Source organism: Cystoisospora suis (assembly GCF_002600585.1).
Source record: "Cystoisospora suis strain Wien I chromosome Unknown contig_1237, whole genome shotgun sequence".
In the NCBI taxonomy this organism is placed as follows: domain Eukaryota; phylum Apicomplexa; class Conoidasida; order Eucoccidiorida; family Sarcocystidae; genus Cystoisospora; species Cystoisospora suis.
This window is the reverse complement of record NW_027154038.1, coordinates 91263-102675: the sequence shown is the minus strand read 5'-3', so window position 1 is coordinate 102675 and position 11413 is coordinate 91263. Positions and strand designations below refer to the sequence as shown.

General features: G+C 52.4%; 3 protein-coding genes across 3 annotated transcripts; 2 read left to right on the top strand and 1 right to left on the bottom strand.

Annotated features, from left to right (window-relative positions):
• Positions 1–277: 277 nt before the first annotated feature.
• CSUI_002937 (uncharacterized protein) lies at positions 278–1739 on the bottom strand. The gene has a single exon (XM_068063135.1). It carries the CDS (start codon positions 947–949, stop codon positions 533–535), a length of 417 nt encoding a protein of 138 aa, XP_067924906.1. The 5' UTR covers positions 950–1739; the 3' UTR covers positions 278–532.
• A 3586-nt stretch (positions 1740–5325) lies between these two features.
• Positions 5326–8001, top strand: CSUI_002936 (microneme protein; the record flags this gene model as incomplete). Its single annotated transcript, XM_068063134.1, has 3 exons — positions 5326–6984; positions 7092–7491; positions 7866–8001. The coding sequence occupies exons 1-3, from the start codon at positions 5427–5429 to the stop codon at positions 7999–8001; spliced, it is 2094 nt and encodes a 697-aa protein (XP_067924905.1). The 5' UTR covers positions 5326–5426.
• A 1811-nt stretch (positions 8002–9812) lies between these two features.
• CSUI_002935 (uncharacterized protein) lies at positions 9813–10523 on the top strand (the record flags this gene model as incomplete). Its single annotated transcript, XM_068063133.1, has 2 exons — positions 9813–10272; positions 10423–10523. The coding sequence occupies 2 exons, from the start codon at positions 9813–9815 to the stop codon at positions 10521–10523; spliced, it is 561 nt and encodes a 186-aa protein (XP_067924904.1).
• Positions 10524–11413: the final 890 nt, after the last annotated feature.

Genomic DNA, 11413 nt, shown 5'->3' with positions numbered 1-11413 from the left:
AGAGAAAGACCAAAAAAGAAGAAGAGAAAGAAAGGACGAAAGACAATCGATGCGCTAAAAACTCAATAGTCTGGAGAGAGAATGGACTGAGAGAAGAAATGAATCGCTTGAAAGACCAAGAAGAAAGAGCTCTGGAAGACCTTTAGAGAAAAGACAGACGAAGCGAAGAAGAAAACAAAGGTGTGGATATACATATATATAAAGACCTGCACAAATCTATACAGAAAGATGTATGTATCTATGCATATATATATAGACAGATATATATAGATATACGTGCTAGAAAGAGAAGGGGTGAGGAGAGAGGAGGACTTCTACTGAAGTCACCTCATCCTTTCCAGTTAAGAAAGAATCTCTCTGATGGTGTTCTATTGACGAACAGCTCTAAAGAAGGATCACGAAGAGATGTGATTCACTTCCATGACGACGTTTTCCTTCGGCTCTCCCCACTTCATTCAAGCTGAGGTGTACATACACCTGGTCTCCGCAGAAGTTCTCGTAGAGGGAAAGAGAGCGGAACTGTCGAGAGGGTCTATTGTACATTCAAGAAGAGAGGGAGTATGGTAGATGAAAAGAAGTGGAAACTTTTTATCAGACAAGAGAAAAAAGAATAAATGGCTCGGACAGTTTCTTTTATGGAAACCAGAAGTGCCCTCTCTCCTGTGAAAATGAAGGAGAGAGAGACAGGAAGAGAACGACGTGCTTGAATGAGGTGTTGTAAGGAGAAAGAAGCTGCTAAGGCGAATTCAGAAAGTGAAGAAGGAGAAAGAACTAGAAGACAGGGAACAGAGGGGACAAATGCCAGCTGCTCCGTCCACCAGTTGATATGAGTTAGCACTGAAGGGCATTCTTCCCGACGAAAGAAGGGAAGGCCGGGAGAGTAGTAGTGTGTGATGCGGGATTCCAGAGAGAAAAAGAGGTGGAGAAACGATTGTAAGACGGATGACATAAGAAAGAAGACGAGAAGGAAAGAAGACGGGAACAGCTCAACCCAACTGGAAGGGGATTCTTTCAGCGTGTCGCGTCTTGCGGAGTTCTCGAGAACTGAGCGGAAGAGAATAGAAACAGGACAGACGATTTGCTTCCTTCCATTCAAGAAGACAGACAGGAACGGAATGTTGCTAGTGAAAGAGGTAATTAGAAGTTGTTAACAGTCGATGTAAAGGCGAAACCCTCCGCCGATCTTTCGCACATCATGGTCATGATGGCTACACTCAGTTACCATCTACAACAGAATCAGAAAGACAGAATCTTGCGTAACACCACTGCCCGTAAAGTGAAGTGTTGCTCACGAAGCAGAAAGAGGTCTGGTTCTCATTGTGGTCGCACGAGATGAAGAAGAACAGGAGAAAAAGCAAGAAAAGGGGAAGAAGGAGAAGATAGAATGGTGGAGGAGGCGACGATTTCACATGAGGACCATGATGGAGCGTATGTGGTCTGAACAAGAAGATGTGAAAAGAAGAGAAGGAGGGAAAGAAGACACACCAGATAGGGGTAAAGAGAGACACAACAGCCGACAGAAAGCAGAGACAGCCAAGAATGAATGGAGGAGACCGTGTTCTTAGTGAAACAAGAGAAAACGCTCATTCCCCGTTGAGATCCTCTTGAAGAGAGAAACGTAACAAGGTGGTTCCCAGATGTTTCTTATTTCTTTTTTGATGTCAAGCAGCAAGAGGAGGAAGAGCAGCAGCTGGCAAAAAAAGAAGAGTATCGGGAAAAGAAGCAACAGCAGGAGCAGCACGAGGCGAGAATGACGCTGAGCGCCGAAGTAGTCATTCATTAGAAAGGTTTGCTCAGCTGTGAGGAAGCAGGTGAGCCAGTGAGAGGTGGCTGAATGACCGACTGGATGGATGCAGCGGGATGGATGTATTACAACGGCTCGCGATCAAGCTATTCAATAATACTTGTTGTTCGTCGAGAAGATGTGATGGTTTTGAGAACAAACAAGCAGTCTGGAAGTCACTTCGATGGAAGAAGCGCCTCTTTTCCCTTTAGACTTTCTTGCTTCAGATTCTCTCCAGTGCTCCCTGTGTTCCTGGTCGCGTAGTGCTATAGAGAACGCCAGCTGCGCCGCTCCCCCGTGCGCGCGGCGTGTGTGTAGAGAGGGTCTGCCATATGACAGCCGACGAGGAACCCTTTTGTCCCCGGTCGTCTTTGTCTATAAGTACCATGTAATGTATTAAAAAGTCAGTCGTCGAGAAATCGACGCTGTGCCGGTGTAGAGCCTGAACGTAGGACGCAATGCTATGAGTGGGAAGGGGCGCCGATCCCGTGAGGGAACGAAGGGTCCTAATGATTTCTGGGCATTGTGCGTGCGCGTGCTCAATGAGAGGCTTCTTATTCTCGACTTCCAAAGTTTTGCACCAGTCGCTGCAGCACGTGGGTTCTCGCGTGGTGACAGAAGTATAGCTGCCTGGAATGAAACGATTCCCCGAGAAACAGTCCTTTCACTATCGCAGCAATCTGCCGTGAGTTGGTCGGCATGCGTACGTTGTATTCCGCAAAGAGAAAGGATCGAATAGAGTTAGAAGGAGAAGAAACTTCGCTGGGCTTCGTTTCTCATGTGAAATAGTCATTTGTATAATGCTGATGAGTACGAGCTCTAGTGTTGGCCTCTGTTGTCTGACGGCTGGATTTCTAAACTGTTTCTTCTCGGGCTCAAGGATGCGGAGGCCGCACACACCACCGCAGGATGTCATTGTTTAGAAAGAATAGGGTACATTCGAAACCTCACCTCAGCTGATGCAGATCGGAGCTCTCCTCACCACTGACGCTCCCCGCACGCCGCAGCAGCTCTACGGCATAAGAAGGATTGAAGGTGATGTTGAAACAAATATTTCCGCACTGCGACGCCATGTCCATTGTACACACCAAGGATCCGAGACCATACAATACAGCGCACCGCCGTAGGGCAACCAGGTGTATTTTTATTGCAACGCAGTTTATGTGGTTGAAGGAGGCGGCAAAGGAACTAATGAGGTGACCCTAGAACTCCGGTGATTTGAAGAGTGGAACATTGGGGCATGGGCTTCGGAGAAACAGGGGCGCAGTCCACTTCTTCCTGGTAGCTCGACAACGATAAACGAACCTCCTCTCTCTCCCGCTTTTCTATCAGTAGAGTTGAATAGATGCACAGCGTGAACAGCTCTGCAGCTCCCTGGAGACACCGCGTCGCTTGGGTAAGAATGCGGGCTGGAGTCCACCCGCGCTTCCATAGAAGCTCCGGAACAAGTGGCAGGACAGCACGAAGGTGAATGATACCGCTGTCGGTTTGTTTACAACAACTACTCCACAGACCACTAAGAGCATATTCTTTTGGAAAGAGAAGCCGCCAGGTCGTCGCACACACCACACGTGCGCTGTGCTCCAACGTTGAGCCCCGGAGCGCCCTCCGATCACGGCGATCCGAAGAGGGAAAAGAACTCTTCTCACCTGCCGAAAGATTCTCTCAAGCGTTCGCGTCTGGTCTGACGTTACGGAAGGCTGTAATGCGTAACACGAGACACGGAGACCACCAGGGATACTCGTCAAGTCGTCGCTTTTCCAGGTAGTCTACCCCCAGACTGCTCCACTGATGGCAGCGTAGACCCATTCTCTACGCCAAAAGACAATACGATAACCCTCTGGTGCGTACAGTGGTTTGTCTCTAGGGACCCAGTGGAAAAGCAACGCAAACCACGGAAAAATGTGGCGACGGCGGTACTTTTTGTGAATCGTCCTCAGTCGGTGACTCAGATCGCGTCACAGCTCTGAGAAAAACGCGAGGGTTTGCTGGGCAACAAATCGGCTGGAGTCCGCCAGAACCGTGGGAAAAGCCGGACCGGTCTCCCTCGTATGGACAACTCCATTCTGCTAAGAGACACTGCGACTACAGAATTCCCAAGCCCCTTCCGTTCGCCGGACAGGGGATGGATCCCGTGAGCGACAATTCACACCCGGGGCGAACGAAAATCCGTTCCATTTTGAGGTGTCGACAGCAGTGAGTGCTTGTTCGCAAATTCTGTACCTTCGAGCAACCCCGCGGGCCGCCACGCCAAGAACAATTGATGTGAAGAAGAAATCAGCATCTTGTTCTGATCCTGCCTCTTACACCCACTCACCCTGCACGGTCTAAGCCAAAGAATTTTCGAACTCTGAGAGGTACCACTCTCGTCTGCCGGAGCCTTGATGAAACCTCAGAGGTCGTCCGAGGAGGTGTAACCAACTTCTTGCTGGCATCGCACCACGCGTTTGGCTAAAGCGCGTCGGTTGAAAAACCACTCTTTAAGTATTATCATGGCAGGAGAAACGCCGATCCTGTATAAAGCACGGGGCGCGCCATGGCCCCGGCCAGGTGCTGTACGACGCAGTCCAAGCCAGCGCGCCAAACAATTCGCAGAGGAACGAGCTGCATCTTTCTCCTGGTGGCTGACTGGAATGCTGATAAGTGTTCAGTACTCCGTCGGTTTGGCGTCTCGACAGCAGAAGAACAGTCGCCAATTCCCTCTGCCGCCCAGACCTTATTTGAGACGAGGAGCGGACCGCCTCAAACGGGCTTCAAGAGACGATAGAAGAACTGTTGCCTTTGAATACGACGACAGTCGGTCAGGTTATTGTTCCGTGGAACAGAATAGTTAGCATTTTTGTGGAGAGCTTTTACGCAATTTAAGAGAGGACTGAATGCTGACAGGGCTTCCTTTTTTTCCTTCTTTTTTCGTCTTTCGTTGGGGCTCCGACGCTGTCCTGCAGTTTAGCAATTTCATGTATTGGAGACGCCACTTCCACTTTACCAGATCAGAATGAAGTCAAGAAGTGCAGCCGTTGCGTGTATGTTTTTCTTCGCCGTGCAAGCGTTCGTTGCGGCTGAAACGAGTGAGCAGCAGTGGTCGTGGCCGTGGTCTAAGAAGAAACGGAACAAGAATGAAGGCTCATCAGGTATTGTCCAAGTGTTATCATCATGCTATCTCTTTGGGCCAGGCGCTGTGGTCGCAGTATGCCATGCTTAGTCTTCGCGTTCAGGGATCCTCTGTCTAGTGTTCGCGCGATTGAAAATGGTGCAGTTTGTATGTGATGGGTGGCGAGCAGTTTGTTCGTGAGAAGGAGGGCTGCTGTCTGGATGGACAACCCAGGCAGGTTTATTACATTTTCTTGTAGGTGGGTAGGTTCGTTTGATTTATTGTCCATACAGGATAGATGTGAAGCGCACAGTTGCGCTTTTGTGCAGACGGTGTGACCTGTACTTCGGTCCCAGACTGCAAAGCCGGGGAGAGCTGATCGGACCTGTAACCGAGCAGCGCTAACGCGTTGATGCCGGCCTTGCACGCCGTTGTCTGTGCGTTTTTGCAGTTGATCCGCAACCTGGTGAACCAGCCGGGGCTGGGTCCAAGGCGAGGACAGCCGTACCGGCAGAATCACAGATCAGCGTCCACGAAGGCTGCACGAAGAAGATGGACGTCTTGTTTCTTATCGATGAGTCTGGTAGTATTGGAGGACGCAACTTCGAGAAGGTGAAGCAATTTATTGCAGCGTTCATCAAAAGCCTCCCCATCTCCGTGGATGATGTAAACACCGCTCTATTGACTTTCGCATCTCGTGTTCGGCTACACTGGGGCTTGAAGAGCCCGTTAGCAACGAACAAAGAATTAGCTGTTGAGCGTGCGTTACGCCTTCCTTACGGTATGGGTGGGACCGACACAGCGGCAGGGCTGAGTGCGGCGTACAACCAGCTTTATACTTCCGCTAAGCTCGAACGAGCGGCAGTTCCCAAGCTGGTTATTCTGCTCACGGATGGAAAGTCCGAATCGGTATTCGCCACCAAGGCAACGGCCGCAAAGCTCCGGGAGAAGGGGGCGGTAATAGCGGTACTTGGTGTCGGCTACCGTATCAACACAATGGAGTGCCGCTGGGTAGCTGGGTGTCCTGAGTATGGGCCTTCTCCGTGCAGCTTGTTTCTACAGTCTAACTGGGAACAGCTTGTCTCGAACATTGACCCGATGTTGAAGGAGGTTTGTAAGAAAATGCCGAAGGACGCCGTTTGTACCGAGTGGTCGGAGTGGAGTCCCTGCTCTGCTTCATGTGGGACTGGACAACAACATTCTAGTCGGCGTGAGATCTCTCCTCCTGAGCCTGGCACTCCGACTTGCCCCACTTGTGAAGCCCCGATGGGCAGCTCTTGTGAACAGCAGGGGGGTTTGGAGCGAACGCGGGACTGCGATGCGGGAATTTGCCCGGTCGATGCTGGTTGTGGTTACTGGGGTGCGTGGACAGAATGGAGCTCTACGTGCGGAAGCGCCACACGAAAGCGCACTCGTATTGGATATAATCAGCCAGCCGCACAGGGGGCGGGGCTTCCCTGCGAGCTTCAGAGTCCACCTGTGAAACGTGAGGAGGTTCAGACAACTATGTTTTCTCCCTGCGTGGTTGTGCCCCCAACTCCTCCCGACTGGGGAGAATGGAGTGAGTGCTCCGTTAGTTGTGGCGGTGGAAAGCGTCACCGCACCAGGAGCGGGCTGAGCCCAAGTCAGGCAACGGGCAAGAGTGGAGCTTCTCTGTTCAGCGAGCAGTATCCTGGTTACGACCTCTATGAGGAAGGATCGTGCAATGAGTCGCCCTGCCCGGTCAACGCCGAATGCGGAGAATTTGGCGAGTGGAGTATATGTTCCGTTTCCTGTGGAGGTGGCATCTCAGTACGGGACAGAGCTTATTGGAGGAACAATCAAAAACATGGGGGTCTCAGTTGTCTGCAGCAGTTTCCTGAGGGTCCACATCAGGAAAAGGTGTGCAACACAGAGCCGTGTCCGGTCGATGAAGTCCCTGGTCCGTGGGAGGAGTGGAGCCAGTGTAGCGTCACCTGCGGCCAGGGAGTCCAGGTCCGAAATCGAGGAAGGAGTGCTGTTCCTGCTCAGTTTGGGGGCCGAACCATTGCAAAGCAGAATGAATCGTTACCTAAGGACAAGCAAATTCTTCTGCATGAAGAGCGAGCTTGCTCCATGGCTCCATGCGGCGGTAAGCTTCCGTCCGGCACGTTCCACCCGACACATGTAAAGCAAACTTTGAAAAGAATGCGATGAATCCTTCCCGGATGCTGTGTTTTTGCTGCGGTTTGTTCGCAGCGTCTTGCACTTTCCCTTTCACTGAGTGGAGTAAGTGCCAGTATTGTGAGAACGGCAGAGGACTTCAAGTCAGACACACCACTGTGGCGTTTGACTATCAGGACCGTCCGTGCGACGCCCCAACATTCGAAACGAGGTCTTGCACGGACTGTCCTGCATCCGTCCCACCGGCGGTGGTGACTCCTGTAGCTCCAACTCCGTCGCCGTCAGTCTCTCCCACCACTCCAGAAACTAACGTTCCTGGCGGTGGAGGAGAGGGCTCTGCTGCCCAACCTGGTGAAGAGGAGAAAGAGCGCGAAGAACGTACGGGGGCCCCAGCGGCAGCGATTGCAGGAGGCGTTGTCGGAGGTCTGCTGCTGCTGGCTGCTGCAGGTGGAGGTGGCTATTATTTCACTCACAGGTACGATTGTGGGACTGTTTTCTGCCGTGCAGAACTCTACGTTGGACGTACCGTGTGCTTAGGTATGCAGTTTGTACGCGCTCGGTCGGAGTACGTGTCCGAGTCTTGTGTAGTTGTAGCCTCTACGAGTGTTATGTAGGTGCAGACTGCACGAAACGCAGAGCGATAGTGTGATAGTCGAGTCTTCCAGGCTTGTAGGTCGGTCACTCTCAAATAGAGCGGGAGTAGATTTTGGGTGCAGTCGCGATGAAACGAAGCTCAGGTCAGAGTCTTAATGCGACGGTGTCAGGCGGGAGCGGACGAGTCACTGCGAGTATGCAAATAGCCCCGCCATTCGCTGTATGTGTGTTTCCCATGGCTTTATTTTGCCTCAGAGGGGGAGAAGGAGTCGGACGGCAGGCTGAGATAGAGTATGACCATGATGCGGGAACGAATGTGACGTTGGATGAAGACAAAGAAGCGATGGTTGAAGTCGACGAAGACTCAGGAATGTGGGCCGACGATCGTTAAGGCGGTTTTTTTTTTGTTGTTGTAACCTTCGGCGATTTTGACTAGGCCGAGAGCTTCCAGGACGACGTGGTATTCAAGTTCGAATCACAGGAAGTGTCCTGAGTATCTGTTTCCGTGTGAAAGGCAGACTATTTTGGGCACGGAAGAACTCAGCGTCCTTGGGTCACTGTTTCGTATTCGTTTTCTATATTCGAAACATCTACTGTGCGTAGTCCGTGAGATGGATATACGGAGGCTGGCTTGCGTTGAGAAAGCCAGCCCCCCTAATATACATCCCCTATTTCGGCGCCAGAAATATGAGAGCCGTTTTCATGGTGCAGATAAGTCGTCTGCAATGTGGCTTTTTTGTAGCCGCAACTTTCGATTGTGGAATGAAGTGTTAGTGTCGCGTTGGGTATTTCGAGTTGGATTCAGAGAAGAAAGAGAGCTGCTGAGCTTTCATGGTTTGAGAGCAGGAATGAAGCTGTTGAGCTTTCGTGGTTCGATCGTGTAGTTGTTCCAGGGCTTGTTGGCAAAGGCAAGCGGTGACACGGTCCACGGCTTTAAAATAGCATTGCCGTTCGCCTGAGCAAAGCCATTTTCTGACCAACGTCTGTGGTGCAGCGACACGGCGTTCAACGAGGCAGTCGGTGTCTTCGGAGGTACACGTACTCGTGTCCGAAATCGCGAATGCAATTTGTGCGACACGTTCCCAAGGGTGGAAGGCCGAAGGGGCCAAGTTATACTCTTCATTCCTGAACCCTGCGCTCTTTTTACTGAGTTCTATGAAGTAGTCCCGGGGCGTGACCACGCCAGTGATATGAACGGAGAATGAAGCTGCACTTCAGCAGCCGTCGTACGCATTCCGGCTGGTTGTGTTGTACAGACGAGACCCTGATTGTGCGGAGCGGTGAGCTGAAAGTTCTGGGTATGTTAGTTTCAGTACAGACAGGCTACAGCCAGCGAGCCGCGGCAGTCGTCGGAGTCTGCAGCACAGAGCTGGTAGAGGATGCCAAGTCTCTACTTGGTGATCCCGGTGAACCGCGCATACACACTGACGATCAGCTGACGGCGACCCTAGTGGAAACTCTGGTCCGGTTAAAGCACCTTAACGTGGCACGTTCGAACTTGCTGCGCACGGCGAACGAATGGTACGGTCGCGTAGATTATGGCTACGGAGCGGTACGTGACAGCCCCCGTCGGAACTTCCGCCGTCATCGGGGAACTCCGACAGGCTCCTGCTGTCTGGTGGGCTCCCACGGAGTCTGGCGGCTAACGGTTTTTTCAAGAGCCAGTCTTAAGCTGCCCATACTAGCATGCGAGAGTTCGTGAGGCTGCAGCTGCAACACCTGGAAGGTCGCGTGGACTCTCTGGTAGGAAATCCTTCCCCAGGCAATATTGTGAAAGCAAACACGTGCGTTAGTGATGCCGCATTGTTTGTCGCAGGGAGCGGGGCGGTCTTTTTCGCTGCGACACAGTACGCTGTTCCGCGTCGACTTGGACTCCGCCTCGGATGTCGATTTGGAGACCCGACATGACCCGGCACTCTCGTGCGTCTCTGAACGGTTAAGCTCGTTTGATGCAGATGATGTAACCGTACGGTTTTACGTTGTTGTGGAGAAGCTTTATTAGAGACGGGCCCTCATTGCCGCGACCGAAAGCCCGTTTGCTCACAAAAGATCTCCGTGAGGTCTCCGTGTCTCCTAGTGCTGTGCAACTTATCCTGACGTGAGCGCATACTTCGGCTTCCTACTGGAGAAAGGCAAGAGTATCGCAGTCCTTCACGGTCACTGCTGATACTCAAGCCTTACCGTCCAGTTTTAGTCAAGACGATGCGTGCACTCGTGGCCTGTGGCAGTCGGCACCGATATGGTGCAGTTTGTTTGGTTCTTGCCACAGTTTCTTCTCTCGTGATAGTAAGTCTTCTCCTCGCTTTTGTGGCCGTGAGCGTCGAACTCGGGCAGCCTGTCACTATACAGGAAGAAAGTAACGAGTTGGTGCAGGCACCGGGTGACGGTTCCGATATTGTGCCATCCGCCGGGCAGCAGAAAGTACGGGATGGACTTCCGATAAGGGATCGCCGCAGCCCGCGTCACCTGGGAGATAGGGATGCGGGAGCAGTGCCGGCACCCGGAGGCCGGCGGAGGGGGGAGACTAAGGCGGAGACACCTCCTCCAGACCCTGCATTGCTCGACATTCAAGGCCTGGAGCAGCTGAAACAGCACCTAGAGCTGATGCGCCATCAAAATAATGAACTCAGGAAACTGAAGAGCTTGGTGAAATCTCTCAATCGTAAGCAAGGACGTATCAAAGACGAGCTCAAGCGTTGGGACAGGGCAGATGTCCGGCGCAAGACCAAAGTGTCGAAAAAGCGTCTGGCAGTGAAGGCTTTTCTGTGGGCTTGCATCTCGTTGGTGGGCCTGGGCGTTACGTGCCTCTCAGATGATGAAGATGCTCGGCTCGCAGGCGTAGCTGCAGGTACGCTAGCTGGATATTTCTCTGGCAGCAATATTTGGTCCATAGCGATGTCTGATGACAAGTAGGGTGCTCCTGCCGGGGAGATGCTGATGTGTTGCTGTGCCCACCTGCGGGCGGGTACCCTCCCTGCTGGTCGGTGCACAAATAAGGGTGCGCAGGCTGTGGAAGTTCTCTTTCTCCTCGGGTCTCCCACAAAGTATAGTATCGGGGCAACTGGAAAAGGGGTGACATTTGAACGGAGTGAAGGGCCAGAGCACTTTCCACTCCTGCACACAACCTGGTTCGCGTACTCCCCTGGCATGACGAGGGCCCGGGGTGGTCGGGCAGGCTGCGGCTCACTTTTTTCGACACGTAGAAGTTCGCCAAGAAGCCGCTTATCATAGGAGACCCGGCTGAAGGGAAATTATCAGGGACGTGCTCGCTTCCTGGCTAAGCCGGCTGGGCCAAGTTGAGAAATCAAGATACCAATGACAGTTAGCACGGCTGGAGACAGTTCGACTCCGCAGCAGACTGTCCTTCGAAGCCGGGGCTGTGACCCCTCCTTTCCTAGGGGGTCGCCGACCCTCTCGTTTCTGTCTCCTCACCAGCAATAGACACCGCGTCGGTGCGTTGCAGAACTCGAGCACCTCAAGGATTTCAACTCGAACCGGGTATCCTTGTCACGCTGAAGTCGATGGACGGGGGGCGGCCGGGCGTAACTTGCCTGCTTCGAGGTTCACAGCTTTCCTACAACCCTGCCAGCAAGGCCGCTTGTTGCTATCGGCCTTGCGTCCTGTCACCACCTGAAAACTTGGCTTGCGGAGTTCTCAAAGACGGCCTCACCATCGCGCCACATTCACAGGCCGAGCGGGCTCAGATAACCCCATATTGTTTGTTCTGCAAAAACTGTTATGACGTTCTTTTCGCGTTACGCGCTAATAATCGCAGGAGAATCCATCCACACAACCCGCTCCGG

Excerpts from the sequence above, each read along its gene's own strand:
- CSUI_002937 (XM_068063135.1), bottom strand. The coding sequence starts at position 949 with ATGTCATCCGTCTTACAATCGTTTCTCCACCTCTTTTTCTCTCTGGAA.